This window comes from Micromesistius poutassou (genome assembly GCF_964030765.1).
Source record: "Micromesistius poutassou genome assembly, chromosome: 6".
Classification (NCBI taxonomy): Eukaryota; Metazoa; Chordata; class Actinopteri; order Gadiformes; family Gadidae; genus Micromesistius; species Micromesistius poutassou.
The window spans coordinates 19,037,904-19,063,113 of NC_140276.1; the positions used below are offsets into that span (position 1 = coordinate 19,037,904).

The following is a 25,210-nucleotide window of genomic DNA, read 5'->3' on the forward strand; positions in this document are numbered from 1 at the left end:
TTTAATGTAATGTTGTAATGTTTCGTCATTAATAAATTATCTAAGAGCATGTATATAATTTAATTTAAAAAAAAAAATGGAGATGCACAGTGACGTCAAGCCTTTTATTATCAGCGTGTTGTCGCCGCTGATGTCAGATCTGTCAGGTTGACTTCTGTTCTGCTAGCTGGAGACTTTTTACTTTGACTTTTTACAGCTCCGCCAGTCATTGATCAAAATGCTTCGGAACGCACTGCGCCGCTTGCCAAGCCAAACAGGACGCGTTTGTGCTGCACCGTCCGGCGTGGTGGTGAGTTTTATAGTGTGCAGTGTAGTGCCTTTACGTGTAAACTATCGTATAAAAAGTTGTCCGTTTGTAACCGGAATGCCACTTTTTGTGCTGTAAAGTAGGTCTACATTGGAACTAATAGTTATTAACCAACTTTTGGTCGGGTTTTTTTATTAACCATGACATTTGTTTTACTCTTGTTTTCCGTGTTGTTTGATAATAGTCATGTTATCTATTTTAAAACAAATTACATACAAATCGAGTTAATATAGACCCTTCACGGTATGTAGGCATGTCTTAAAACAAAACACGAGATACACCAACATATTCTAATATAAATGCTAAGGACTAATATCCAAAAAATATATATATATCCAAAAAGTTATGAGGTGAACGTTGAGTGAGAGTGAACTTTGTACAGGAGGAGATCGAAGGTGAGCGGCTGCTGTGTACATTTTAAAACGAACCACTCGTTGAACTACCAATGAGGCATGCACAGATTACATAAACGTTTCTGTACTTTCATCTGACTTTGGACAGTTTGAATGAGACACACACACACACACACACACACACACACACACACACACACACACACACACACACACACACACACACACACACACACACACACCGTGCATGTTGTCACGTAAACGTGCACTCCTTAATCTGGACACAAAATGTCGACATTTCATCCTGCTCTTCCTCCCCTATAGCAGCGGGCGCTGTTGTCGACGGGGCCACAGCAGCAACACGGCACATTTTACGAGTTCCGAACATACTTCATCCGTCCGGACCAGAACTCGGCCTTCCTCAAGCTGACCAACGAGAAGATCCACCTGCGAACGGCTCACTCTGAGCTCCTTGGCTACTGGAGTGTGGAGTATGGGGGCCTCAACCAAGTCTTTCATATCTGGAAGTATGGTGAGGACTGTGAGAAGGAGAGGTGCAGGCGCCCCGGGCCAACTAGTAGGGGTCGGGTTGATGCAGCGACCATGACACAAACCATTATATGACCTAACCCAATCTAATGAACGCAGATACAGTAGGACCATTATTAAGAATAAAAACAGAGTTTAATTAATAGACAGTAACAGTCTTAACAACACGACTGTGGAATACTGTGGAAACATCAAGCCAATAAAAACAAAGATGAGGGTGTTCAGCGTCTGTTAACAGTAATAAGCAATAAGCATAATGTTATTTTTTCGGATTGACTTTATTTCTACATCTCTGCGGCCCGGTGGCCAATGCTTGGCGGCCCAGTGGTAGAGAATCTCTGCTCTAGAGGGTTCATATAGCGAAAGCATATATATATGAAGCGGTGAGAGTGGGGCAAGCAAGGCCAGAGAACTGGCTTTGATTAAAAGACACATGATACTTAACTGTGAGAAGAAGTGAATTCTGCTGTCTATTTGACAGCAGAATTCTGCTATTTGTTTCACAGATAAGTTTGTTTACTTATGCTATAGGCTGCACATTGGCCTTCAACTTTGGCACAGCAGCTGGATGCAGACTCTCTCAACAAAGTCACACTTTGTTGAGTTAAGTCACACTTTAACTCAAAGAAACAGACTGGTTGTGACTGATTGTTTAGAGGGCTTGTTCAGTGTGGAGTTAGAATTGTTCATGTGAAATATAGAAGCCAGGGCTTGAAGAGCCCCGTCTATTTTACCAGCGGGTGTGATGTTGAAATGACGCTGATATGAACAAGCAGATTATGAACACCCTATTCATCACTGTCAGTAGGAACTATCTCCACCAACACAAGTCATTTTAGTGACTGTCTTTCTTTTTCTTCCCAGACAGTTTTTCTCAGCGGGCAGGTGTGCGGGCAGCTCTGTCTCAGGAGCCCCAGTGGCTCGGGGAGTACATCTCTAAAGCCATCCCCATGCTGACCACCCAGGACAACGAGGTCACCTACCTGGTCCCCTGGAGCCAGATCCAGAGCCCACCCAAGGAGGGCGGTGTGTAATGTCTACATGCAGCCACTTGGTGGCGGTGTTTCACTACTTTACGAAACACAACACTTGTGCTTCACTCCATTGTGCCTGTGTGGGTGTGTGCGTGTTGAGGAGACAGTGCTCCAATGATGTGCATGCATTCCTCAGCTGAACCAGAGTGGTATTGACATGTGCACTGTAACACCAGTTAAGGCAAGGCAACTTGATTTATATCTCACTTTTCACACGGGGAAGACTCTTAAGTGCTTAATATAGAAACATCATCACATAATAAAATGAAATAATAAAATAAGGTAGGTAAGTTTAAGAAAAGCTAAAGCAAACATAAAATAAATTGAAGTAATAAAATAAAATAGATACGTAAAAGAAAATAAAGGCAAAGTTAAAAAATGAAAGTCCATTGTATTTAAGATTTAGCAGAAAGCTAAAGCAAACATAAAAGTCTTCATTCTTGTTTTAAAAGTAGTCAGAGTTGGGCCAAGTCTTAAATCCCATGATAGTCCAGAGAAGATTGTAAACCGTTCCTTATAGTCAGCATAGTTGTAGATGACTGGCAGCATTTTTATTGATGACTGCACAGCAGAGACTGTCGTATGTGAAATGGTTGTATGCGTATATAGAACAGTATACTTGCATTGCATCAATGTTTGAACATTCTTCCTTAGAAAAAGTGTCATATTGGATTTGAATACATAAAAAAAAGACATAATAATACATACTAAAGTTAAATAATGGGATCAGGTGGAAATTAGTTTCATTGTATCGTGTGTGTGTGTGTGTGTGTGTGTGTGTGTGTGTGTGTGTGTGTGTGTGTGCGCGCGCGGTGTGCCTTTAGGGACGTATGAGCTGGCCTCCTTCCAGATGAAGCCCGGGGGCCCGGCCGTGTGGGGCGAGGCGTTCCAGGCCTCAGTGTACGCTCGCGCCACCCCCGGCTACGGCCACCTGGTGGGGGTCTTCCACAGCGAGTTCGGACCGCTCAACAGAGGTGAGCTGTGGGCGAACGCTCAGGTCCAGTCATGTCCTGGCCATGGACTCTTGTTTAACCTTTAAAAGCTCATCCAAGAATGCTTTACGTCTGGGCAAATGTATTAAAGATCATTTTAATTACCGATAATTTCAACAAATATGACAAAAAAAAACATTCTACCATATATTGCCTACCTTACCATTGAGGTAGTCCACAGGGCACATTGCTGGGTTCACCAGTGGTAACAATCCTTTATTCAATATGTGCCTGATGTAAGAAGACCTTGATGTGCCTAGCATTCACGTGTCTTTACACCACTGTGGAAACGCAGACAACAAGGGGCTGAAGGAACGTTTTAGTCCCTTGCAATGTAGTTCCTGGAACTAAAAGTTCTGGGTCATTTTGGTGAAAACCTGGCTAAGGTCACCAGTCACGTGAACATGTACGTGAACACATGAACGATCTGTATTCTGCTGATTGGTTGATCTCTGCGTCCTGTGTGGTCAGTTCACGCCTTGTGGTGGTACGAGAGTCCGGACCATCGCGCCGCCGTCCGCCATAAAGCCCACGAGGACGCCAGGGTGGTGGCTGCAGGTGGGTGCTCATCACGCCAGCCGCTATACCTAATGTTAATTAGAATACAGTGGTTTGTATTGTGTTAAATGGGAAGAATTGGGCTTCCCTTAGGCTAGCTTTTATAGTTTCAATGTTTTTGTTTTGCTACGTAGGCCTACAAAGTGTTACATTAAAGTACTTCATAATGGAGGCCATTTAGTTTATTGTCAAATCTTATTTTTTAATTTTAAATGGAATGGGTTGGATAAAGACATATGCCGAGATATCTGTTAATTGTCTTGTTTTAATATACAGCCATTGCCAATCTGTCTGGTAAATATGTTTTAATAGGGGCTCTGACAAAGTATTATGAACTGTGTTTTGAATGGACGTTCAACTTACATGCTTCTTCCTGGTTGTGTGTCATTCGTTCTTCTCTCCAGTGAGGGAGAGCGTGGGTCACCTACAGTCCCAATGCAGTAAGCTCATGTTTCCCTGCAGCTTCTCTCCTCTGAAGTAGCGCCTACTTGTCTGGAAACCATCACTTCTCCTCATTCCACTGTGCAATGATGTCATGTGTAGGCTTAATCATTGCTGTCACACAACATTGGTATTTAGAAATTGACAAGCCATTACACTACAAGTTTACAGTTACCTTTACTGGTACCGCTATCACACAACCAACCTAGTGCAAATGTTTCTTATTGATTAGTAACGGCTGTTTCTGAATAGTTTATTACGAACACATGGCAAGTTTGAGTAGAAAGGGAAATGGCACTTATTTGAATTGGCGATTCCTTCACTTTAGAGTGGGTAGCGGTTAGTTTAACATGCACACAGTTCTTTCTTACTCTTTAGCTTGGAGTGCCATGGTGTATTTTTCTGTAATCATCTGAAATTGAGATTATCCACAGAGTGGGTTTAACTGTTTTGAATATATAAACAAATGATTATACACTTAATAATCCAACTGTATTTTATATTTGCAAAAGTTTACAAATCATGAATTATGTTTTCTATTGCGACCATAGAATATCCCCTTATATTGATTATATAGTATAATATATGTTATACTAATCTATGTTAGATCAGCCTTATAACAAGAAATGTGAAAAAAATAAACAGACTTTATGAGTGACTTCAGGGTTTCTCCTTCTTGACTGAGCATTCACAATTAAGAGACTTTATAGGATGCAGAATTGGTTCTTGGATTTCAAACGACAACCCGCTTTCGGTAGACTGGGTACCCCCAGCCCATTCTGCCGGCGATTTGAATTGGCCCTGCAGAAGGGTCTGGAGAGGAGCAATACATTTCTTTCTGCTTCCGATACGCTTTTGCGGAAGCAAATCACCAAGCTAGCTTTTCCCCCTGGCGCGCTATTGGCTGGTTTAAAACAATGACGATGGGGAAGCGACGGCAAGCAGCCAATTGCGTACAGAGTCATTGGAACTAGGCCTGTTGATCACACCTCCTGTGTTGTAGCTACTCCCTCGTTCTCAAATGATTGTGCAAACGGTCATCAATCAACACACTAGTGGTGGATTTCATGATTCGTTTGAATGAATCAGTTCGCGCTGGTCATTTCGCCAAGAAGAGTCGTTCGTTCGCATTTCCGGTAGCGGTGAATCATGGTTCTCAGTTACTGAGTCGGTCAGACTCGGCTCCTCCCTCGTTCTCGTTCAAACGAATCAAACGGTCATCAATCAACACAACATTAATTAAGTTCCTTTTAGCTGAGGAGTGCTTCATGTTCGGAATCAGGATGTTGTTGCCCGGTTGGCTCTCGTGACTTCTCAGTCCTCGAGTCTTCACCGCTAAACACAGTCAGTGAACGAACGGCGACTCGCGAGTCAGCGACTAGTGGGTGGAGCTGGGAGTCTCAGCGAATGAACGATACGAACGAGACAAACTGTAACAGGGAATCAGGTCGGTTCGTTCATGTTAAAGAGTCGTTCGTTCAAACTGATTTGTTCGCAAACGAGCCATTAGTACAACACACAACATTACAACAAAGGTCCTTTCAGCTGAGGAGCGCTTCATGTTCGGAATCAGGATGTTGTTTCCCAGGCCAGTCTCTCTTCACCACTCTGCTAACTTAACACAGTGAACAGCGAGTCAGCGAGTGGGAGTCGAGTCTGGGAGAACGAACGATAGAGACGAACGAGAGAGAACTGAAACGTGGAATACGGTTGGTTCGTTCTTGTTAAAGAGTCGTTCCTTCGAACTGATTCGGTCGCAAACGACCCATCACTACTCCTGTGCTGAAGAAAATGACAGCAGCCTCCCCAGACCAACGTGTAATTGAATCTACGATTGAACTTGGTCTGGCAATAGTCAGGCTACGCTTTCGGCCCTTCCAACACTTCCTTCCTACCAGTCACTGTATGACAGGAAGCATCTAAGTAATATGGTCACAGCAATAAAATCCAAGATAGCAAAACTAAAATAAAAAATCAACGAACAATCAAAAGAGGGAAAGGAGCATCACCTCAAGCAGTGTCAGGCTAAAGCATTTGAAGATTATTGCTGTTATTCAAGTTTAAAACTCCCTCTATTTTGCTCTGTCGCTCTGCGGTGCCCACAGCCGGAGAGAGGCCAGCCTGAGCCTCCCAGACACTCCACTGGGAACCATTAACGTCGTCTAGCAACGATGGCTTCGGTCCGCAGTGACCCAGTATGGTCCGATCCAGTTCCACGGACTGAACAAAAATGTTGATAAAAAAAAAGAAAAGACCCTGGGGGTTAAGCAGGTTGGGCGCAATCAAATTGCGCCATCTTAGAAGGAGGTTCACGTGTAGCATATACTAAAAGTGGATATTTGTTTAGCTAACATTATATTATACGTTGGCTACGGTTTTGAGTTAAATAAGGGTGATTAGTATATGCTACACATGAACCTCCTAAGATGGCGCAATTTGATTGGTTCGCTATCTCGGGATATTGGCCGATATCCCGAGATTGAGATCTCAAACTCTGGATAATGTTTGAGCGCGTGTGACGGTCGTCTCGTCACGTTAATAAAAACAAATAAACCGCTAATAAAAACAAATAAATCCCGGCAAAAAGTGTTATCTTGTTTATTTTGGGAGTGTTCACATGTAGTAGTAGTATATACTAAAACAATTATTCACCTCAGGCTCCGTGAATAGTGGCGAATTGCCTATTCCCAAATATTCACTTTGCCTTCGGTGAATAATTGTTAATTATTTGTATTTATCAGTGAACAATGTTTAGCTAGCTTACAACCCAAAAATCAAACTTTGTCGGCTGTTCTTTGGCACTGAAAATAGTCTGAATGAAAAAATAAATCCATAGTAGGCCTATAGACTATAGAGGATATTTTCCATATGAGCCATATGTTTCTCACTTATGAATTAATGTAAAAGATTGGGTCACTCAAACTTTTTGATCCTATAGACTGCATCTTATCCATTTGGGCCCAGTACAGGATCTACAATGTTGAATGTTGAGATGATGTGAAATGACGATTTATTTTTTCTATTGAATTGTTTTCAAAGTAGGAAAACAGCTGACAAATTGCGATTATTGGGTGCTCTATGCCTTTAATGTTGTTCAGGCACAGGCATAGATGCTCTAGGGTAGTAGCACATCTGACAACTCTTTGGCATATTTATAGCGTCTTTGGTTCTGGTACAGCATTGTGTGGGTGTGTGTTTGAGCGGAAATGATGTTCTGCTGTTAGTGTGTGTGTATGGGTCTGGCTTGCTGGCAGTTTTGCTCTCACATACTTTGTTGGTGACCCCTGACTAATAAAGTGGTTGTATGGTACGTGCTCCAATAGCTGTTGTATTGGATGTGATTGATCGACTACAGGTAGTAAGTACCTTATACCAACAACGTCCCCGGTGTCACGTCTGCTCAGCACTCGATTCCTCAAGAATCCTCTCGCCGAGATTCCGAGTGACGGGGAACACGGGCCGGTTCACGTAACCAGCTGACAACCTCTTGAGCTATGACGGTTCGGGGAAGAATGACCTCTGTTCCCTCTGGATTTGCGCAGGCATAGAGCTCACTGCATTCATAGTTAAGCTGATGCAATAGCTACAAGGAAGGTCGTTTTAAAAGACAGCCATTTCCCATCCGTCTGGCAAAGATGTTCCAGAATTCCAGCACCAGTGTTGGATCCCAGGAAGGTACAGCCTCAATCGCCGAACACACTTCATGAACCAACTAACAATGCCGTGTGACCCAATGGTCTTATCATCCACCTCCATGTGGCTGGCTGAGGGCAGCCAGACACACATTCATTGTAGAGGCTGATAGACCAGCCTCCAGCATTGATTCTTCTCCCTGTGTGTCGCAATCTGTTGCATCTATGACAACCATAGGGGCCAATGGGTTAAAGACACTGCATTGCCTTTGGGATGCTTCACATTGGATGCCACATGTCCCTGCAATACCAGGAAGCCCCAAACTGGAAGCGATGTCATCACCTGATGAAATCAGGCAAACAAAACAAATTTTAGAAAAAAGATGGTTCAACTGCAAAGTAGTTATCAAGTTATAATCTTTAACTATAAATGGATACCAACACATCATTTAAAAGCCAAAACAATTGGGCCAAAACACACTGAGCAGCTTGGCAGCAAAACTGGATGTGTTTTTACTGAACAGTTTGTTGATGGGGTAGGTTTTATAACGTCCAGAAGTGCCTGTAACTAACATTACAAAAAGCTGCCTGATTGTAAGTGGAATGACACTTTTTATGTCTTTACTTTGGACCTTTAACTATTACACTACTATAACTATTACATTAAATGTCAATGTGTACAATAAAAGTTATACAAATCTTTTTTTACCAAATCAGTTTTATGTTAGAATTATTTATCTTAACTCAATTATTTAAAATGTTTGTTTGTATGTGTGTCATAAATATATATCCTGTTAAGCCCTTTGACACTGTAGCTGTTATTAAGGGCTATGCAAATAAAACTGAATTGAGTTGAAATTTAATAGAAGGAACAGAAGAAAACAATAGGATCAAGCATGCGTGCGCTCCTTATCCGGCCACATGATATCCCCATCTCCTCCTGGCTGCTCGTCCTCCCCTAGCAGCAGGCTCTGTTCTCTGTACCTTTTACGAGTTCCACACTACGGTGAGGACTGAGAGAAGGAGAGGTGCTCGGTTTATGTATGACTGAAAGTTCTCCATAGAGCCAGAGGGCTCTGGGCCCCTAGACCAGTCCTTGTTACAAAGACACATGTTTATAAAACGGTGATGGGGGAGGGGGGATGTATTCTGCTCCTGGGTCATTAGTGTCACAGATAAGATGTGTTTACTTCGGCTATAGACCACACAGTATCCTTCTACTTTGGATGAGATTGTGCAGAAGGCTTGTTAAGGCTTGTTCAGTAGTTATAATTGTTCATGTGCACGTCTAGCACCAGATTTCCAGGGTTTGAAGGGCCCCTATTTCACAGGCGGATGTGATGTTGACATCACTCTAATATGAATAAGCACAATGTCGACGGCCTTTTCACCGCTGTTAGTAGAAATTCAACCATCAACCAACACAATTTATCTCAGTGTCTGCCATTTTTCTTCTTAGACTGTTTTTCTCAGCGGGCACGTGTGCGGGCAGCTCTGTCTCAGGAGCCCCAGTGAAGCCGTCCCCATGGTGACCAACCTGGACCACGAGGTCACCCTACCGGTGACCTCGGGCGGTGTGTATTGTCTACATGTAGCCACTTGGTGGCGGTGTTTCCCTACGAAACACAACAGAGACGGAGAGCTGCTTCACTCTATTGCGCCTATCAGGATGATGTTTGTTTTTAGAGAGTGTGTGTGTGTGTGTGTGTGTGTGTGTGTGTGTGTGTGTGTGTGTGTGTGTGTGTGTGTGTGTGTGTGTGTGTGTGTGTGTGTGTGTGTGTGTGTGTGTGTGTGTGTGTGTGTGTGGAGGAGACAGTGATCAATCAGGTGAATGGATTCCTCTGCTCACCAGTGAATGACTAATCTTCCACGCAGCATAACATTCCCTGGGGTCATTTACCTCCTCTCTGCTCTTGCATTATATTAATTATTTCTATCTTGGCACAGAAATTACATCACTTAACTCCTTTTGAAGAAGTGAAACTGGATGTTGTCGGACCAAAAGGGCCCGTCAGCTTCCAAGAAAGTCCACATTCATAAGATACGGTCAACCTTACCCCATGGTCAAGTGAAAACCTCAGCAAAGTGTTTTTTTTAATATTTGACAACACAGGAGAGACTGTTATTAGAGGGAATGTCAAGCTAACCCGCCATGCTCCAAAGCAAGCCAAAGGTTACGTCAACAGGGCGCACTTTACATGGCGAAATCAGGTTGGAGTTTGTTGCATTTGTACCAGTTGACAAACACACACACACACACACACACACACACACACACACACACTCATATACAATCTAGGCCTAAAAGTGGCGCATCATGTAATAAACAGTATATTCAATGCCAGTTTGTGTTCATTTTAAAGTTCACTTACACAAATGTTTGATTTAATATTTATTCTCTTGCCTTGGTTCAACCAAATTTAATGTTAATAGATGTCATGTGTAAGTTATGTGTGTGTGTGTGTGTGTGTGTGTGTGTGTGTGTGTGTGTGTGTTCTCCCATGGGCATGCCTTTAGGGGTGTATGAGCTTGCCTCCTTCCACATGCAGCCCGGTCGCCCATCCATGTGGGGCGAGGCCATCCAGGCCGCGGTCTTCCCCGCATGGCCCCCACCAGGGGCCCCCTGGTGGGGTCTCCACGGCGAGTCAGGACCCTTCAACAGAACTGAGCTGGGAAAAGGTTCTGTAGCCATGATTTATATCAATCATGATTTATGTCAACTCATGGTTGCAGATTTACAAATAAACTCTTTCTCCTATGGTTACAATCTCTTAGTAACAGCTAGACAATTTTCGGTTGGAGACTCCCAAGTTTACTAGCCAACCGTGGATGATTTCTCCACATTGCCTACACTAACAGGATAGACAATACCCTAGTAACACCTAACGTATAGAGAACGTCAGCATTTGGTTCTCTAAAGGTTAGGTTAGAACCAAACCAAGAACTAACGCTTAGAGAACGTTCCCTCTGGTTATGCAGAAACCTAACAAAGCCTAACGTTCTCCTAACGTTTTGGGGAACCACAGAACCACAACGTTATGTTTGGTGTTTTTTTGGTTGATCTGAGAACGAAGACTTTTAGAGCTGACAATTCCTGTTTCATTGATATTTTACACTTAGGCTACTAATTTGTAGCCTATGCAAAGTGCCTTTAGATAGATAGATAGATAGATAGATACTTATTCATATATATACTTATTCAATATGGACAAGAAGAGTATGAACATGAATTGGACATGAATGAACACGAAAGGCCTGACAGAATTGTATACTTAAGATAAATAGTAGAACAACAGTGTGAGAAAAAATTGTGAAGAAAGAGCTTAATTATGTGACAATGACAGCCATTGACAATGCTATACAAGATCTATTCAAGATGGATAATTCCAGACATTCCAATGCCCTGGCTGTTTAATGTGTGATTAGCCTAGGGTGGCCAGGTTTTAATGTGTGTGCCATTTTGGCTTTGGAAACTAAAATCATGGTAATCAGTGTTTTGCCAGTTTCAAATTGACATAGCCATCATGAGCCAACAATAATGAGATGACAATAAAGTTCCTGTTTCATTGATATTTTACACTTAGGTCTCATCCTGACACAAGGTCATCCTTCACATGAACTCTACCATAAATGAAGATCTGTGTATTCTGCTATTTGGTTAATCTGTGTGTCCTGTGTGGTCAGGTCACGCCTTGTGGTCCAGACCATCGCGCCGCCGTCCGCCATAAAGCCCACGCAGACACCAGGGTGGTGGCTGCAGGTAGGTGCTAATCACACTAGCTGCTATCTAATGTATCTATCTAATGTAAGAAATACTGCAATTTAATGGTTAATGTGTTCAATAGGAAAATTTGGGCTTCCCTTGGGCTGGTTTTTAATAGCAAAATCATTTTTGTTTTGCGAACATTCAACTATCATGCTTTTTCCTGGTTGTGTGCGTGTCGTTCAGTGTGGCCCACCTACAGTCCCAAAGCAATAAGCTCACATTTCCCTGCAGCTTCTCTCCCCTCAAGTAGAACCTGATCCCGTGTCTGGAAACCATCCAGATGCATTTTAAGATTGAGATTTTATAATGTGTTTTTTCTGTAATCATCTGAAATGGAGATTATCCAGATTGTGGATTGGCTGATTGAATTGTGATGAATATGAACAAATTATATAAATACACTTCATAATCAGACTATTTTAAATGTGTTTACAAATCATGCAGTTAGCAAATCATGAATCATGTCTATTGTGACCATAGAATATTTTCCTAATATTAAATAAATGCATTTATTTAAATACTTGATCTGCCTTATAACGTGAACTGTGAACAATAATAAAGAGACTTTTTGCAAGAATTTCCCTTTTTCTACCTGAGCATTCCTAATTCCAAGTTGGTCAATAGTGGAGTACTATGAAAACTTGAGGTCTCCCTTTGGCCGATGGAAGGCAGATTACCTTGATAGTATTGGGGTGGGGTAGGTTTAGTTTTCATCAGCTTATCCTGATGATGTGTCTCTTCAACATTGTGCTTTATTTAGGTTCCAGCCAGTCTGTCTAGGCCTTGCTCAGAAGCACTTCTGAAAGCACACATTGCAGGTGTTTCTAGGTTGTACACCTAGAAACACAAGTGGAACAACGGCCCTTCCAACAGCTTCACGGAGTACATCAAGAGAGGGGTCGATTTGTTTTGTATTTATTGTATATTGTCCAGGGCCAGTAACAGTTATCCTCACAGTCCTGTCTTTATACATTTCAACGTAAACCGATATTAAATATAAAACTTTTTTTCTAAGTCAGATCTCTTTTTTGATCAAAAAAAACAAAAAAACAAAACAAGGGAAACAATCGCCAAACGTAATCTGTGGAAATTTCAGTGCAATAAAAAACGATTCCAATTGACACCATGATTAAAGTGCTTGGCATGGGGCGTCTCCCGTCTCCTCTTCATTCTCCCCACACCACTAAAGGACCCTGACCTTTAACCTAAAGGGCAGTTTAGTGATGCACCCTTACTTTGGTCTCATTGCAAGTCACTTAGCTTATGCCAAATCTTAAATGGTCACCCGAATGAATTATTTCACCGGGCGACATACTAGCCAGAACGACTCTAAATTACAGCAAACATCAAACATCTTGAAATGGATTGGAACTCAACAGTAAAAAAGCCCCTCCCCCACCCAATAGTGGTCAAGGCAATGAAAACACTGTAGTGTGCTATGGAAGCATTCATAAATCTAGCCCTTAACTGTGTGTGCTTGTGTAAAATGTGTTGAGGTATAGAAAACGGTATGAAATGTAGACACTTAAAAACAAATCTGTTCTTTTCTCTCGTCTTTTCTTATAAAACCCCCACCCCCCCCCCCCCCCCTCCCTTCCCAAATGATACAGTACATTGCACGGTGTCCGCTACACACGTTGATGGGAGTGTTGTTGAGAAGGGAGGCTATAGGGGACTCCCAAGTCCCTGTACTAAGGCCTTTACAAGAATGCCACTGAAGGAGGGGGGGAAATAAAAGGCCAAACAATACCACAGTCCTGGCATCATCTACATGTATAAATAAAAGCAACATTGTAAAAACTAAAATCAAACGATTCAAAATAAACAAAAAAGATTTGCAGTCTAGCCCATGGCCATTGAAATTATTTTGATTCTTCGACACACATCAAATACGACACAAATCCTGAATTGTTATCATGGGCAGGCACCGATCGCAATCACACAAAATTGGGAGAGGAAAAAATATATTTTAAAAAATAACAGGGAAAAGAGCATCACCGTCAGGCAATGTCGGGCTAAAGCACTTGAAGATTATTGCCGTTATTCAAGTTTAAAACTCCCCGTCTTCTTCTCTCTCGCTCTGCGGTGCCCACAGCCGGAGAGAGGCCAGCCTCCCAGACGCTCCACGGGGAATCATTCAGACCGTCCTGCATCGACCGCTTCAGTCTGCTTGGTTCCGGTCTGGACGGGTTGCGTCCGGTTCAACGGACGGAACAACTTTTGTCAACAACAAAGTTTTAAAAGAAAAACAATACTGGAGGTTCAGCAGGTCAGGCCCACGCTGCGTCGGGGTCGGGGGTCGCGCTCCGCCAGCGCTCTAGGTTCTGCTGGCGTCGGTTGGGTCTCACATGACGGACTCTCGGAGCTTGTCCTCCACCGCTGCCGCCGCCGCCGCCGCGCCCCCGGGGGAGAAGTGGGGGATGTTGATGGCCGTCTCCTTCCGTTTCACCGAATTGTCTTTGGAGTGGTAGTCGTCACTTTGGTCCTTGGCGAAGTTCACAAACACCTGTGACGAGACGCAGAGAGGTGGGGTCAGAGGTGGGGTCAGAGGTGGGGTCAGAGGTGGGGTCAGAGGTGGGGTCAGAGATGGGGTCAGAGATGGGGTCAGAGGTGGGGTCAGAGGTGGGGTCAGAGATGGGGTCAGAGGTGGGGTCAGAGGTGGGGTCAGAGGTGGGGTCAGAGGTGGGGTCAGAGATGGGGTCAGAGGTGGGGTCAGAGGTGGGGTCAGAGATGGGGTCAGAGGTGGGGTCAGAGGTGGGGTCAGAGGTGGGGTCAGAGGTGGGGTCAGAGATGGGGTCAGAGGTGGGGTCAGAGGTGGGGTCAGAGGTGGGGTCAGAGGTGGGGTCAGAGGTGGGGTCAGAGGTGGGGTCAGAGGTGGGGTCAGAGGTGGGGTCAGAGGTGGGGTCAGAGATGGGGTCAGAGATGGGGTCAGCGTACCTAAGTTACAGTCTAGACTGCATTGGGGTTTGACCATATGGGTCTGCGTTGGATACCTTTGGGTCCAAGTGTCATCGCATTGGTCAGCGTTTTGATCGTATCCTCTGCAATATTTACCACCGTTTTTATAAACCTGTTTCGGTTTATTCTCAAAACCATCAGCGCCTCTCCATGTACCTGGACTGGTGATGTCCACCGTGGTCTCTAAGTGAGCGTGTTCAGGTCTGTAGATGTACCTGGTCCAGGGTGGTCTGGCTGACCGAGTAGTCCTCTATCTGCAGCAGCTCCTTGTTGCGGGCCAGGATGGAGAAGACGTGTGCGAGGGAGGTGGAGCTGGAGGGCAGCTGGTACTGCAGCATGTTGCGGTGCCTCTCCTTCAGAGTGCTGCCCGGCAACTCGCTCTCGATGAACTTCATCACCGGCACCAGGTCAGGGTCGGGTCCCGTCACCCGCAGGACGATGGTATAGCCATCGCCAAACCTGGTGGGGAGGGGAGAGAGGGAGGGAGGGAGCAGTTAGAAACACTGAGTGTATACTGAGGAATTGATGATCAAATCTCACATGAAGCCATCAAACAAAGCGTTGAAATATTAAAGCATTAACTTTAATGTATAGGTTAGTGACATCATTAAGCATAACATCTATTAAGCTCAGATTTTATGCATTATTCAAGTGACTAAACAATCATCCATCAACCTGTGTATCTTAAAGGACTGAGTTGTATTCATACATTATCAAGAGAAGACACTGTTCCATAAGACAAATGGAGCCTGCTCACAGAGGAACAACAATGATGCTCGCGGCCGATAAGCTTTTAACGGCTGGATTTACCTGTTCTTAAGGTGTTGGACGCTGCCCAGACAGCGGAACCTCCCGTTCACCATGATTGCCATTCTGGTGCACAGAGCCTCACACTCCTCCATGCTGAGAGACATCAACAGAAGACATGATACACTCCGTATGGTTCAATGTTTTTATTTAGATATATCAGGGAAATCTCACTGTGTGTGTGTCTGTTTGAGAGAGTGAGCGGGCCGGTGTGTGTGTGTTGGTAGAGGCCTTACCTGTGTGAGGTGAGCACCACCGACCGGCCCTCCTTGATGACGCTGTGGATGCAGTTCCAGAGAGCACGGCGGGCCTTGGGGTCCATGCCTGTGGTGGGCTCGTCCTGGAGCAGCAGAGCAGGGGAGAGGAGAGCCCACAGGGGGGGGGGGCACCAGACACACAGAGGAGGAGGTCAGGAGGGGAGGGAGACACAGCAGCCTCAACACACAACCTTCCTTCTCCTCCTCCTCATCTTAACATGTTTTCCGGAAAAAAGTTCTGTACTTTTATCCACAGTCGTGTTTCTCTTTTCGCTCACAATTCTCTCTGTACAACAACACGGGCGTTAACGCCGTCTGAACCCTCTCCTTTCTCCCATCAAGAAACAAACCCAGACGGAGCCGGTTTCTCCTGGGCCTTCTGTTTACGCAACAGCTGACCCGATTGTGTTTAAGGTTTACCGTATATTGATGTCCCCCAAATTAAGGGATTATGTGAACGTGTGAAAAGAAAATAGCATGGGTGCGGGCCTACCAGGAAAACAACAGGGGGTCCACCAATCAGAGCCATGGCGGTGGACAGCTTCCTCATGTTTCCTCCGCTGTAGCTGCCCGCAGCCTTGTCCACGTACTTCACCAGACCCAGCTTCTTGATGCCCCACTCTGCCACCTGGTCCCCACAACGCACCAACAGAACAGGTTAGAAGTGTCCACACACACATGTACATAGGCACCGGTACGAAAATTAGGAATAAAAATACAAGTACAATGAATGTTCAATCAAGGAGAATGTATAACGTTGACTCACGTCGCAGACTTCCTTCTCGGGGACCCCCCTCAGGACGGCGTAGAACTCGAGGTGCTCCCTGCCGGTCAGCAGGTCGTTGATGGCGTCAAACTGGGGACAGTAGCCCATGTTTCTGTGGACCTCGTCTATCTCCCTCAGGATGCTAACACACACACACACACGCACACGCACACGCACGCACACACACACACACACACACACACACACACACACACACACACACACACACACACACACACACACACACACACACACACACACACACACACACACACACACACACACACACAGAGTAAACTTAAGAGTGATGTTCATAGAACTAGGAACAAAGGATGTACATACACAGGTTGTTAACTGTAGTGAACACAGACTATTTGTTGCATTACCGTAGTGGAAATATTAATAATAATGTTTGTATACAAATGATATTAACCTTGTATATATAATTACTAATCAATTGAAAAGGCATTTGTATACATTCTCCTTGCACCTAGAGATGTCTCTCTTCCTGTCTCCATTAAAAGGTTGTTACAGTAGTTTGCATTTGCATTGCCACTGTAGCCAGGAGTCTGACACTAAGGCCATGCCAATCTACTGTCTTATTTGTTGTGTAGATTCCTTTAACGGTAATGCAGCCTTGCAGACTTGTCCACTCTCCCCCATAGTGTATTGCAAATGAACTTTCTCTCTCCCCCACCATGGCTGACTTCAGCTACGGCCAATCCTTAACTATCCACAACGATCACTCCCCCTCGCCTTTCTTTCCTTTGTTGTCACTTACCATGGTGTGAAGGTTTTCCTACAAGCATCATGTACACCCATTGTCTTCTTGAATACATGCTTGGTAAATTGCTGCCTGTATCTTCCCATGATCATTCTTTAAAATTAAATCAAATACTTTGATTGATCATGGGAAAGTACAGGCAGCAAAGTTGCCAAGGATACATTCAGTGAGACAATGGGTGAACAAGATTCTTATAGGGAAACATTTGCATTGTGGGTAGGGAATACACAGGTAACAAAGGTGAGTGGGAGTGACCATTCTTGAGCATTTAGGATTGGCAGGAAAGTTAATTTGCAATACACTATGGGGGAAGTGGACATGTCTGCAAGTCTGTGAGACAGGGCTGCAATACAGTTAAACAAATCTACACAACAAAGAAGTCAGTGGATTGGCCTGGCCTCAGTATCAGACTCAGTGGCTCCGGTGGGAATGCAAATCTGAACTACCTTAACCTCTCTCAGTTAGAGAGAGGAAGGGTGGTATCTTAAAGTCCAAGTAAACAGTGCCTTTTAGATTGACTAGTAATTATATAAACAAGGTTAATGTAAGGTTTATAATTGTGTATTATAGTTATGATTAATATTTCCACAACAGTCTTTTAAGAAGTTATTCCTCATCAATTACCTCATGCCTTTTACAAGCCTATGGGTTGCAATTGTCAAGGCAAAAACTATATTACTAAAACTCAAAGTGCTATCCCGGGGTTCATCCAACATAACCAAGCCACGTATGATCAGGTTAATTGCATAGCTTATGTCCAACATGATCTAATACTGGGTCAAAGGGGCCCATGTTCCAGATTCTCTCCAAGGTTTTTACTATTTAGTCGTTTAGCAGATGCTTTTATCCAGAGACTCTCAGTGAGTGCAGATACACGTCACAGAGAGCAGTTAAGGGGTTAGTCTTGCTCTAGCAGGCCTACAGGTCAGTCTGCGGCGGTGGGAGGTCCAAACCCAATAATAAGAGGAGAGGGGAGGTTGGGCTGACCTTCTTCCAGCTATGAAGGCCTCTCCACTGGTCACCAGGGAGTCTCCTGTCAGCATCTTAAAGGTGGTGGTCTTCCCCGCTCCATTCACTCCCAGCAGGCCAAAACACTGAGTGAGAGAGGGAGAGATTGAGTGAGTGACAGAGCCATATTAATACAGTACCATCCCTCCACTGATAAAGACGTTAAAAAATGATTAAACCATATAGCATTATAAAACACTATAAATGGCATTTGTTGACTATTGATCATCATCATTCAATCTAAAGAACATCAGAAACAATGTTAAAAATAAGAACTAAATCAAAGTTGTGTTCCCTCCGTCCAGCTCACCTCTCCAGGCGGTATGCCGACACACAGACGGTCCACCGCTGGCTTCTGCTTCCTCTTGTACACCTGCACAAACACGCTTTGTTCAGGTCACTCAGAAAAACACAACCCACATTTGAACGCTGTAGTCTAAAGATTCAAGTTTTAGGTCAAGCCTCCCCAAAAAACGAACAGGCAAAATCACAGATGGATAAATAAATAAATTGGACGGGTTTAAGGCAGTGGGGAGGACGAGGATCGGTAGAGGAGGGATAGGTGACGAGAACAGTGTTTGAGGTGAGAAGAGTGGATGAGATGGTGTCTGGGCGGGGGGGGGGAGGACAGAGAGAAGGCGGGCGGAGGAGGAGACGAGGGCGGAGGAGCAGCAGCCTGTACCTTGGTCAGCTGACGGAGCTCCAGGATGTCCCCCTGTCCCATGCCGTGCACGATCCTCTGCCTCTCACGAGCGACGTCCTCGTCCTCCTCCCCGATAGGGGTCAGCTTCTTCCGGTGGCTGATGGGCCTGGTGGGTGGGAGGAGGTCAAGAACATGGTGCTTGAGCATCGCCGGTTGTCATAGAGTGTGTGTGTGTGTGTGTGTGTGTGTGTGTGTGTGTGTGTGTGTGTGTGTGTGTGTGTGTGTGTGTGTGTGTGTGTGTGTGTGTGTGTGTGTGTGTGTGTGTGTGTATATATATATATATATATGTATATATATGTGTGTTCATTTTCCAGTACCTGGGCTTGATGCAGAAGCGGTACTGGATGAGCAGGGTTATGATAAAGAAGACGGCGCCCTCCACAGCCATGGCGAACAGGTTCTTCCCCACCATGTCCCACTCCAGCGGGGAGCGCAGCCGGTTCTCCCCTGGACATCACACAACGGTTTGAGAGAACACAGATACACAGCAGGGACACTAGCTTCAGACCCACGTTCATTATTTTGTCATATTTTTGGGATTGTTCGATTGCTTGAAGGAAACTAAATGTCCACTAGTAAGCTTAGTTAACCCACGGTGTATGGATTCCCTGTGCATTATAAAAAAAATAGGTTAATCAAAATGATAAAATGAAATAAAAAACCCACGTTTCCAAATCACTGGGAATCAAACTTGTAACCCTGGCAGTGATAGTACCATTCTCCACCCTATGAGCCAGACAGGATCCTGAATCTCACCGAATCGCTCCAGGGCGTCGGCCATGGCCTGGTTCTTCACCATGTCAATGAGGCCCCTCCCCAGGCAGAAGTGAGGGAAGATGAGCAGAACGTTCTTCAAGATGTCGTTGATCCCTCCGATCTCCTGCAGAACCCAAAAACACAGGTTGAGAGCCGTGCCTCCACGGGAGACGGTGTACTAGTTGTTTTGGTTGTTGGCCGTGCGCCGGTCGCTCTGACTCACGTTGTTCCCAAACAGCTCCATGACGAAGGTGGAGATGCTGCCGTTGATGCCGATGAGGATGTTGACGCTGGTGAGAACCACGTAGGCCGTGCTGGGGATGGTGAAGAAGAACGACGCCGGGTACATCAGCGGAGTGATGGACCACCTGGGGGACGACGCAGACGAGACGTCAGTCGGGTTTTGTGAGGGAGTTGCACTTTTCTCACACCACTTCCGATAAGGGGAAGGAAGAATCCTCATCATCAGCATTAAAGACTAAAAACAAACTCATCGGAACTCAAATAGACACACAGCATAAAATGCATTAAGATAATACATGAGCAACTCATATGGTAACGGGTTATAGGGGGGAGAAGGAAACAAAAACAGTTTTCTTAAGTTTTCTTAAGCGTTCCCTGGAACAACCCCACGTTTCCACCAGGTGACCCCAACATTCTCTGGCCTGTGGAAGGGGAACAAGATGACGGAGCCCTTTGAATGCCTGGGGGTTGTGGGTTTGATTCCCTCACCCGTAGAGCAGCAGCAGCAGGGCCAGTGCGGGCAGGTTGTTGGAGGAGACGTAGGCCTGCTGTTGGAAGCAGACGAAGATGAGGATGACGAGGGTCGCCGGGACGATGTAGTTGAGCTGGGGATCACAAACAGGGAGGGGCGTGTTAATGCAATAGTCCACCACACAATTACATCATCAATATCCCATGGCTCAAATCATATTTATGTCACGCATTATGGAATTTCGATAACATTTAGGATTGTGTGCACCCTTTTTTTTTTTCTAGACAACTGTTACAGAGTAAACAATTAAGTGTCAGACAATTTGCACAATGCATTGTTTGGTTTAAAAAGTATGCAAATTAAAATGTTCTTGACCAAAAATACAGTAAAAAACTGAGGTCTATGTGTATTAGTATGTGTGTATAAGACAGAAAGTATCACTGTTTGTGACAGACGAAATGAGTCCCGTCGTATAAACACCAGATTCAGTCGCACCCTCGCCCCTCTCCTCACGTCCTGTCCCGTCAGCACCCACCCCTCCACTTCCTGTCAGGCCTTGCTCCCTGGTCCCCGCCCCTACTCACCATGTCCCACGTGAAGTTGGCCACCCAGTAGAGCAGCGGCTGCACGCCGCTGATGAACTGCATGTGCTTGGCCTTGCTCACGCGCTCCTGGATGAGGAAGACCACGAAGCTGGCCGGCACGAAGGACATGGCGAAGATCACACAGATGGACACCAGCACGTCCACCGAGGTGGTCACCCTGCAGGAGGAGGAGGAGGAGGAGGAGGAGGAGGAGGAGGAGGAGGAGGAGGAGGAGGAGGATCATCAGACACAGGAAGGAATCTAGAAGAGCTAGTGAACCAGCCACAATATTGTGTTATAGTCAGGGGTGCACATAACCTTTTTAGTGAGCACAGCGCACGTGAGCACACATTTCAGTGTGCTCATCATTCGTTTCGAGCCACGGCACATCTTTGAGCCACTTTTCGCAAACAAATATCTTCTTCTGCTCCGGCTGAGGGCTCAGTTTGCCTTTTCTTTGCAGGTGGCGGAACACCACAGTTGACAAGATACATGCGTAGTTTGGTTTTGATGACCTGACGGTTAGTTACGCAAAAGCGTAGTAGTGACACAAGTGACGTTACGCATCCCTGATTATGGGCGCGCGTGCGTACTTGCGTACCAGTTATGTGCACCCCTGGTTATAGTCCAGTATCCTAGTCCGTCGTAGAATACATGTCTGTCTATGTTCTTTACAGGGACATGGTGCTTATGGTGCAAAGGGTCTTGCTCAACCCAAAGCGTACTCACAGCGCGACCTGGGACAGCTGCTCCTTGGTCAGGTTGAGGGGGTGGTTGAAGGCACGGATACCGTAGGTGGTGGGGTCGGCCCCGGGGGGCAGGTTGGCGCGCAGGATCCCGTTGTTCATCACGTTTATGAACGCCCCGATGCTGTGCCAGCCCTTGTTGTTGAACCAGATCTAGGAGCAGGAGGAGGAGCAAGAAGGAGAAATAGACACAGGACGAAGAGGAGGAAAATGGAATAGAAGGACGAGGAGGGAGGAGGAGAATGAGGAAGAGGAGAAAGAAGTGAACGTGGAAAGTAGTGAAGGAAGAGCAGTAGGAAAAATATCAAAGGAGAGATGAGGAAGAGGAGGAGGAGACACAAAGAGCTTAGTCAGGTTAACTTTATTCGCAAAGCCCTGGAGCACAAGCTACATTTTCAGAGGGGCTTCAAAGGCCTAGAATGTGGACAGACTGAAGGGCTCCTTACCTTCACGTTGTTCTTGGTGTCCAGGCCGTTGATGAAGCCGGACAAGCTGCCCAGGAACCGATCTGCCGCAGCCCCCTGTGACCAGAGACAGAACACTAGATAAACACGGTGCCTGTAGGCAGGTCTACAGAAGCTGTTGAGTACACTGTGTGAGCCGTTGTACTGTAATCTTCAGCAGTGACATTTAAACCGTCCCAAGTGGGTTTGACACAAACCTTCTGGAGTTCAAAGATCTTTCGGACCCGCTCGATGGCATCGTCCACCTCATTGGCTGCAGGGAGGACTTGAGTGCTCCTGGCGCCCAATGAGAAGCCTCCATATCTACAAAAGAAAAACAAAACACCTTAAGAATAATGTGAAATAATGTGTAGTCTATGTCTATTTGGTCGAAGAAATTAAAAAAAACATGAGAACGTGAGATTGGAAAACTTACCTGAATTCATTCACCCACACTTTGTTGTTCAAACTGATCAAAGACAAAAAGGAAAAAAACATTTTTTGTTAGAAATGTATTTTTCAGTACCAGTGGGCTTATAAAGAATGATGGTTCTTGTTTACAAACCTTTTTCCGATGATCTGAGCGTAGGTCTTCACCAGGTAATCTGAGATGTTTCGGCCAGTCAGGTTCTGCAGTGTGTCTGTAGCACTGATTTTGATCTGCACACACGCACACAACAACAAGGTCCCGGCTATTACCTGTTGGCTATGCTCAGGGTCAAGGTCGAGGTCAAAACTTGACTTATCGTTAGGTGTAAGGACAGGACTACACAAATTAGTCAGGATCACTTGGGGATAAGCCTTGAATATAATGGTTTTATAGTTGAGGTAGGGGTAGAACTATACCTTGAGGAATTAGGGACAAGGCTATGACGAGTTGAAGATCAGGCTAACATGTTTGGGACAATGCTTCAATTACACAATTAAGGGATTAGATAGTTAAGGTTAAGGCTATGACAAAAGGCAAGGGATGTAGTTTGACGAATTTGGAACAAGGCTATGACCTGACATATATGTATACATATATATATATATATCCAACTACGTCCTGGCAGTGCATTGCCTTTACCTCTAGCGGGGGTAGTCCGCCCGCTCCAGCGGGACATTCCGGAAGCATCTTTTTCTTTCCGTCGCAGCTGCAGTTGCAGGCGGGGGAGGGGTCGTCCATGGTCCAGTTGGTGGCACTGAAGAGCATCTGAACACTCTCAGGGATCTCCGGCACGGCCCATTCCTCTTCTCCCATCGTACAGGGGCTCCCGCTGGAGGGGGGGGAGGAGGGGGAGGAGACGAGCACCCATTGGTCAATCATGACGGGGGGTGAAGAGGTCAAAAAAAGGTCACCGTTATCGTCATGGCGACACTTCGTCAGGACGGACTCAGGCCCGTTTATTATAATGGATGGTTTTGATATTTTGTTTGAGGATATGAGGGGTTAGGATAAGACAGGATGTTTACAATTCTCCAGTTCAGGGCTGACCGCCTGATTGTGCAGCTCAGGCGGGAGAGACCAAAGTGTATTTGGTCTGGTGTCTTTAGCTGCTTCACGGTAGGTAATGCAGAATGACCCACCATTCAACAGTCAAAAGGATGAAAGGTGGTGTATTTGTGGCGGTGGGGGGGGGGGGTTAGGGGGGGGGGGTGGGGGTCTTACGGGATGGGGTCTCCTTGCATGCAGCGCGTGCCCAGGCCCGGCGCCTCCATCAGAGCACTGAGCAGCCTGTTCATGGTGACGTCGTCGGGGGCGTCGTCACTGGGGACAGAGCACTGATTAATAAATAACACACACACACACACACACACACACACACACACACACACACACACACACACACACACACACACACACACACACACACACACACACACACACACACACACACACACACACACACACACACACACACACACACACAGATTCATCAACAGACTAGTACATATTAGTATGTGCTACACGTCAACCTCCTAAGATGGCGCAATTTGATTGGTTCACTATCTCGGGATATTGGGCAATATCCCGTGAGTGAGATCTCAAACTCGAGATATTGTTTTCATCTCGCGTGACGGTCGTCTCGTCACGCTAATAAAAACAAATCAAATCCTGGCAAAAAGTGTTATCTTGTTTATTTCTGGAGTGTTCACCTGTAGTACATACTAAAACCATTATTCAACTTACTCAACTCTTTGGCGGATAATTGTTAAATATTTCAAAAGTGTCATGTGAGGGTGAGAGAGGGGGGTGAGAGTGAGGGAGTCGGGGGATGTGCAGTACCTGATGAAGGTGACCTGCTCCTCGTACATCCATGGCTGGAGCTCAATGCTGGGATACTTTCCGAAGGGAGGGACGATAAGGCTGAACACCAGAGCGATGCAGACGAACACGGCAGGGAGGACGATCTACAAGGAGGGGAGCAGGTCAAAACCATTCAAGTACTCACGTCTAGCCACAGCCAATCATCGCTCTGATATACTGTAACTGACTCCTAGAGCAATGGAGCTTTTTTTTTGCAAAGCATCAATACAAAGTTCAGAATAAGACGTTTGTTCAAATTAAAAGTAAGGATGACATTCTAATTAACCTTAATAGACAACCTCAGCTCTGCCATCTATCTTCAGGGGATGTCCAATCATAGCACTGCCCAAATCATTCTATCACAGTAGCCAATCACAGCCCTGATATATCCCCACAATGAACAATCGAGGAGCGCCTCACTTCTACAGCGGCGGCTCCGGGCCTCACCTGAGCGAAGAATCCTTTCCGGGAGCGTCGGGCGTAGAGGAACCTCTTCCAAATGAGGGCGATGAACTGCTGCTTCTTCAGCGTCCAGCCCTTCTCCTTGTAGGACCCTTTACCGTGACTGCAGTGCATCCAGTCCGTCTCACGGGGATCTGCACCTTTAACAAAATAAATAATAATACATTTTATTTAGAAGGCGCCTTTCTTGGCACTCAAGGACACCGTACAAGAGTACACAAAAGCAATAAAATATACAATAAAAAGGAACACTTAGAGTTGGTTGGACAGAGCAGTTGGCGTCAGGTGGAATAAGCAGT

At 45.4% G+C, this 25,210-nt stretch overlaps 2 protein-coding genes across 2 annotated transcripts in view; one reads left to right on the forward strand and one right to left on the reverse strand.

Annotated features, from left to right (window-relative positions):
* The first annotated feature begins 130 nt into the window (after positions 1 to 130).
* nipsnap3a (nipsnap homolog 3A (C. elegans)) lies at positions 131 to 4,892 on the forward strand. The gene is made up of 6 exons (XM_084469357.1): positions 131 to 289; positions 985 to 1,192; positions 2,074 to 2,235; positions 3,068 to 3,217; positions 3,707 to 3,793; positions 4,198 to 4,892. The coding sequence occupies exons 1-6, from the start codon at positions 218 to 220 to the stop codon at positions 4,272 to 4,274; spliced, it is 756 nt and encodes a 251-aa protein (XP_084325483.1). The 5' UTR covers positions 131 to 217; the 3' UTR covers positions 4,275 to 4,892.
* Positions 4,893 to 12,531: 7,639 nt separating this feature from the next.
* Positions 12,532 to 25,210, reverse strand: part of abca1b (ATP-binding cassette, sub-family A (ABC1), member 1B) — a 39,110-nt gene continuing 26,431 nt past the window's right edge. The window contains exons 27-49 of the mRNA XM_084469383.1: positions 24,897 to 25,051; positions 24,429 to 24,553; positions 23,811 to 23,909; positions 23,229 to 23,418; positions 22,725 to 22,819; positions 22,596 to 22,628; positions 22,378 to 22,483; positions 22,163 to 22,237; positions 21,700 to 21,869; positions 20,971 to 21,148; positions 20,404 to 20,519; positions 19,895 to 20,039; positions 19,672 to 19,795; positions 19,233 to 19,362; positions 18,895 to 19,021; positions 18,523 to 18,585; positions 18,192 to 18,298; positions 16,421 to 16,562; positions 16,148 to 16,282; positions 15,634 to 15,737; positions 15,401 to 15,493; positions 14,806 to 15,049; positions 12,532 to 14,138 (exon numbers count right to left, since the gene is read on the reverse strand). Of these exons, the coding sequence (XP_084325509.1) occupies positions 13,977 to 14,138; positions 14,806 to 15,049; positions 15,401 to 15,493; positions 15,634 to 15,737; positions 16,148 to 16,282; positions 16,421 to 16,562; positions 18,192 to 18,298; positions 18,523 to 18,585; positions 18,895 to 19,021; positions 19,233 to 19,362; positions 19,672 to 19,795; positions 19,895 to 20,039; positions 20,404 to 20,519; positions 20,971 to 21,148; positions 21,700 to 21,869; positions 22,163 to 22,237; positions 22,378 to 22,483; positions 22,596 to 22,628; positions 22,725 to 22,819; positions 23,229 to 23,418; positions 23,811 to 23,909; positions 24,429 to 24,553; positions 24,897 to 25,051 (2,918 nt within the window). The 3' untranslated portion in view covers positions 12,532 to 13,976. The remainder of the gene's footprint in view (positions 14,139 to 14,805; positions 15,050 to 15,400; positions 15,494 to 15,633; positions 15,738 to 16,147; positions 16,283 to 16,420; positions 16,563 to 18,191; positions 18,299 to 18,522; positions 18,586 to 18,894; positions 19,022 to 19,232; positions 19,363 to 19,671; positions 19,796 to 19,894; positions 20,040 to 20,403; positions 20,520 to 20,970; positions 21,149 to 21,699; positions 21,870 to 22,162; positions 22,238 to 22,377; positions 22,484 to 22,595; positions 22,629 to 22,724; positions 22,820 to 23,228; positions 23,419 to 23,810; positions 23,910 to 24,428; positions 24,554 to 24,896; positions 25,052 to 25,210) is intronic.

What these genes read in the sequence shown, in the direction of transcription:
- nipsnap3a (XM_084469357.1), top strand. Translation starts at nt 218, where the DNA reads ATGCTTCGGAACGCACTGCGCCGCTTGCCAAGCCAAACAGGACGCGTT. An exon ending in GAGCCCACCCAAGGAGGGCG is followed by an intron (nt 2,236 to 3,067) that starts GTGTGTAATGTC and finishes GTGTGCCTTTAG; the next exon opens with GGACGTATGAGCTGGCCTCC. An exon ending in GTTCGGACCGCTCAACAGAG is followed by an intron (nt 3,218 to 3,706) that starts GTGAGCTGTGGG and finishes CTGTGTGGTCAG; the next exon opens with TTCACGCCTTGTGGTGGTAC.